This window comes from Anabrus simplex, chromosome 1 (assembly GCF_040414725.1).
Source record: "Anabrus simplex isolate iqAnaSimp1 chromosome 1, ASM4041472v1, whole genome shotgun sequence".
NCBI classification, from domain to species: Eukaryota; Metazoa; Arthropoda; class Insecta; order Orthoptera; family Tettigoniidae; genus Anabrus; species Anabrus simplex.
In genome coordinates, this window is record NC_090265.1 from 1,117,188,712 (window position 1) to 1,117,193,706 (window position 4,995).

The following is a 4,995-nucleotide window of genomic DNA, read 5'->3' on the forward strand; positions in this document are numbered from 1 at the left end:
GCTCTGAAAATGGTTTTCCCATGGTTTCCTATTGTCTCACCAGGCAAATGGAATGGTGTACTTTAATTAAGGCTACAGCTGCTTCCTTCCTAGTCTCAGACCTTTCCTATCCCATCATTGCCAAAAGACCTAACTAAATCAGTGTGACATTAATACAATAACAAAAATATCAATGGAAATTATGAATTCAGTTTTAAGTTCTTTTAATTGTTATTCTGACATAAGCTATTAGTTTTAGGAAAAGTCTTTACAGCCAAACTGCCAATAGTGCTAAGTGTACTGTAGACCATAAAGACCTAATGTTAACTCTTCTCTGTTCTAGTCTATTGAAGAAGTATACGTGGACCACTTGAACTCCGTCAAATCTCCACATCCACATTTGACATTTGTAGTGAAGACCATCGAGAGGACATTCCATCTGATGGCACCTAGTGCAGAGGCAATGCGCATTTGGGTGGATGTTATCTTCACGGGTGCTGAAGGATACCAGGAATTTGAGCCTGGGACGTAGAGCTCCCACCTTCTCTTGTTTTAAGAGAAGCAATAAATATATTTATATTTTGCCAAGGGTTGGAGGCTCCATTAGTGGCTGCCTTATCATGCAAGTTAATGGTTTAAAAACTTAATCATTGACCATCATGATTACCTCGTGCCATCTCCCTCAACAAAGAATCAGTTTATAAAAATCAACTGTTGTTTGATTATTTCCAAACTGAGGGAGTTACCATGTAACAGCCTTAATGGAAGGCTGTAGAAAGACATTTCCTTGATAAATTCATCCTTGCATGCCTTCATATGTAATCTGTAGTGTCTGTTTATGCTAACTCTTAAGTAAATGTTATAACATCATATAATCTATATATTTAAACGTTCATTATATGTTTAATGATGTTAGGTTCAAGCTACCTAAGTTGGATGTCGAGTAGAAAGCCAATTTGTTCTCCTATTTTGAAATAAGTGGTCAGCATTGTATTACGGTTGTATTAGATATGCTAAAGAATATGCTTTCAAATATGATTCAGATATAATTTTGCTGATTTTTTAATTGGCCAATGAAATGGTAGATTTGTAGAAATAAAAAGCTTTAATGGAAAAATCACTTCTAAAGAAAAATATAAATGAGTTTTAATGTGTATAGATTGGAAAAATTGATAATATTTATTGGCCTATTATAAATGTTTTTGCATGAGAGCGAAGACTATCAATGTGGTGCTAAATACTGAGAAGAATGGCAGCTGTTTTTCTTGCCTATTGTGCTGCTAATTGGACAGCATAATTTTTAGGAGATAAATAGTTTGACTCTAGGAAGTCATTTTAAATCACTTAGATTATTATTTACCTCCTCACTTTCAACTGACAGCAGTCAAATTTTGTAGAGCATTTTTCCTGAGTTAGTCATAACATGTGTGTACCTAAAACAGTTATGCAGAATCTTTATTGTAGATAAAATATTTGGTGTATTTTATATATATACAAAAACTTGCCACTTGTACTGTGCTTGGACATCTGCCTCCAGATCAAAGTAAATTGATGGGTTCAAAATCATTGCATAGCACTGGGAATGTATTTACTTTATTGAAAAATCGTTTAGAAATTTTGATGTAGACGTGAGAAATGTATTTCACAATCAATTCAGAACTGTTTTTGTTCTTTATACTATGTAGAATTCTTTTTTTTTTTTTTAAACAGAAATCAGTAATTGCAATTCTACTGCAATTCCTTAAAGTGATAACATTTTTAGTGCTGTGCTATTTTGATCTCATTTTGTACTCTCAGGTGTACCAGCTTGTCCTTGTTCAAGAAGTGCCTTGAATTCTTAGTATTAAAGTACAGTGTATTGTCCCATTTTGTTCTTATCATTCATTAATATTCTTGTGTGTAGTCAGAGATCCATAGATCCTTACATTCCATTAATCCTTGTACTAGCCATATGATATTGATGTTATATGCAGCAGCATGTCCTGTAAGTACACAAGGTAAGTACTAATTATTCTAAAAATTATTGATTAAAATGTAAAGTACAAATCATTAGAATTTTATTTGCGACTTCAATGAATGAATCAGTCACCACTGATCTTCATTTAGGACTGTTGCCCGGGTGGCAGATTCCCTATCAGTTGTTTACCTTGTCTTTTTGTAAATGATTAAAAAAGAATTCCTAATTCCATTTCCTATAAATGAATACTTGTCCCTGTTTGTCCTCTTGAATTCGAACATAATCTTCTTCTTATAATCTTTCCTGCTTTCAAAACCTCAATTGAAACTTATTCAGCTACTAATATCCTTCTACGCCATTTCTTCATCGACAGCTCAGTATTAATATAAGGAAAGATCTTCACTGGGGTAATCACATAAATATGATTGTAAATAAAGGATACAGATCTGTGCACATGGTTATAAGGGTCTTTAGGGGGTGTAGTAAGGCTGTAAAGGAGAGGGCATATAAGGCTTTTTTTTTTTTTTCAAGTTGTTTTACGTCACCCCGACACAGTTAGGTCTTATGGCGACGATGGGCCAGGAAGGGGCTAGAAGTGGGAAGGAAGTGGCCATGGCCTTATTTAATGTACATCCCCAGCATTTGCTTGGTGTGAAAATGGGAAACCACAGAAAACCATCTTCAGGGCTGCCGACAGTGGGCCTCGAACCCACTCTCTCCCGAATACTGGATACTGGCCGCACTTAAGCGACTGCAGCTATCAATCTCGGTCATATAAGTCTCTGGTAAGACCCCAACTAGAGTATGTTTCCAGTGTATGGGACCCTCACCAGGATTACTTGATTCAAGAACTGGAAAAAATCCAAAGAAAAGCTGCTCGATTTTTTCTGAGTGATTTCTGACAAAAGAGTAGTGTTACAAAAATGTTGTAACGTTTAGGCTGGAAAGACTTGGGAGAAAGGAGATAAACTGTTCGACTAAATGGTATGTTATATGCTGTCAGTGAAGTGATGGCGTGGAATGACATCAGTAGATGAATAAGTTTGAGTGGTGTCTTTAAAAGTAGGAAAGATCACAATATGAAGGTAAAGCTAGAATCCAAGAGGACAAATTGGGGTAAATATTTGTTCATAGGAAGGGACGTTAGCGATTGGAATAACTTACAAACGGAGATGTTCAATAAATTTCCAATTTCTTTGCAATCATTTAAGAAAAGTCTAGGAAAACAACAGATAGGGAATCTGCCACCTGGGCGACTGCCCTAAATGCAGATCAGTAGTGATTGATTGAAGACCAGTTGCATACTTTTCTGGGATACTGTTGGCTTCAGGGAAAAATCATTCTGCTATTGAGGAAGAAGCATATGCAGTCGTTGAGTTATTGAGATACTGGTGACCATTTTTTGCTGGGTTATCAGTTTAAACTCATTACTCATTACCGACCAGCAGTTGGTCTCTTATGTTCAATTGTAAACTTTCAAGTAAGATCAAAAATGAGAAGATTTTACAATGGTGCTTAAATTATCTGATTTTCATTATGATATTCTATATCAACCAGGAAAAGATAATTTGGCAGCTGACTCTCTTTTAAGAATCTGTTCATTTATTTTTGGATCAGCTTCATGCAACTCTTTGCCACAGAAGTTGTGTGTTTATACCACTATATTTGCGATAAGAATCTTTCCTGTTTGGCTTACAATGTTAGGAATATCACAAGCAGCTGTCAGCTGTGTTGCGAGTTAAAATGTAGGTCACAAGCAGCTGTCAGACGAAGTTTCATTTAACACTGTTTGAGGGTAAACTGATTAAATCTACATCCCCATTCTAGCATCTTAAGTATTGATTTATAGGCCCACTTCCTTCTGTATTTACAAATTGTCATCTACTCATGGTTGTAGATGAATTTGCACTATTTTCTTCTGCTTTTGCATGTTAAGATACATCAGTAATCAAGCATTTTCAAAACCTCTTTACAGTTTTTGGATTACCCTCATACATTCAATCTGTTTGAAGATCTTTGTTAATATCTGGAGAAGCCAATAACTTTCTGTGTACCGGTATACGGTATGGTACAGCCATGGGACAATGGATAATTTGAATGGTATAATGAAATAATATTGTGAAGACAACTATGCTTGCAATCAGATCTCATGAGATCAGTGACAAACTGTTCTATCAGATGCTGTACACTACATTTGTTCACTCTTCTGCACCTCAACTACTGTAACATAGTGTCTCACAAATACAGGTTCAAACATCTGAGATGGTCACCAAATGGATTCTCATTTCCAGTTTGGCTAACAACTCCATGGAAAGTCTTTACGTGCCATCACACCATAGCTTCTAAATACCAACCCTTTGTTGATGAAGTTGACCTATTTGGAGTGAATCTCAGTCATGCGCTCATGCATTTAGCTACTGGACAAGAAGTGACTGTATCCCTCAGACATCTTGAACCTAGGGGAGAGCAACTGTCATTACCTCTGGATAAATATCATATCAGTTTTAGAATTTCACCTGGAGACAGAAAATCACTGAGCATTCAGAGCTCACTTCATACAAGAGGCTCACCGCCAATCTTCTCGACTTCAACATGCCCTGCATATGGACCCCAAGAAATGTGAACATATATTACTGCTTCTAGATCTACCCAGGATGATCAACCAGGACATTCTGAAGGTCGACCTGTGTCGAGATCTACCTGCCAGTGATTGCAGATTATCAGCCTATCTGAAGGATTACATTCTAAATTAAAAGTGGGGAGGGGAATGTGATAGAATTTTATATAAACTCTTAGTATTGTTATGTGAACTGTTGACTTGGAGACATCGCAATATGTAGGCATTTTGACTAGAATTTTATTGAATAATATTTAATTGGTACCTACTTTCTTTCTTAGTTTAATTCTGTTACAACCAGATAGTCAACTCACTTGGTAGACATACTAGAATGGAAATTGTTGAAAGGAATCATCATCTTCATTCAGATGTAGTAAAGGGGATACATAGTGTTGATAAATAAATGAAAAGGATTATTCTGATAACAGTGTGTATTAATATA

The 4,995-nt window shown here is 35.9% G+C and overlaps 1 protein-coding gene across 3 annotated transcripts in view; it reads left to right on the forward strand.

Annotated features, from left to right (window-relative positions):
- The window catches only part of LOC136858075 (pleckstrin homology-like domain family B member 1), an 871,560-nt gene extending 869,715 nt beyond the window's left edge, over nucleotides 1–1,845 (forward strand). For all 3 annotated transcript variants that reach the window (XM_067137338.2, XM_067137337.2, XM_067137339.2), the window contains one exon: nucleotides 323–1,845. In XM_067137338.2, coding sequence (XP_066993439.2) covers nucleotides 323–511 — 189 coding nt within the window. In that variant the 3' untranslated portion in view covers nucleotides 512–1,845. The remainder of the gene's footprint in view (nucleotides 1–322) is intronic.
- Nucleotides 1,846–4,995: the final 3,150 nt, after the last annotated feature.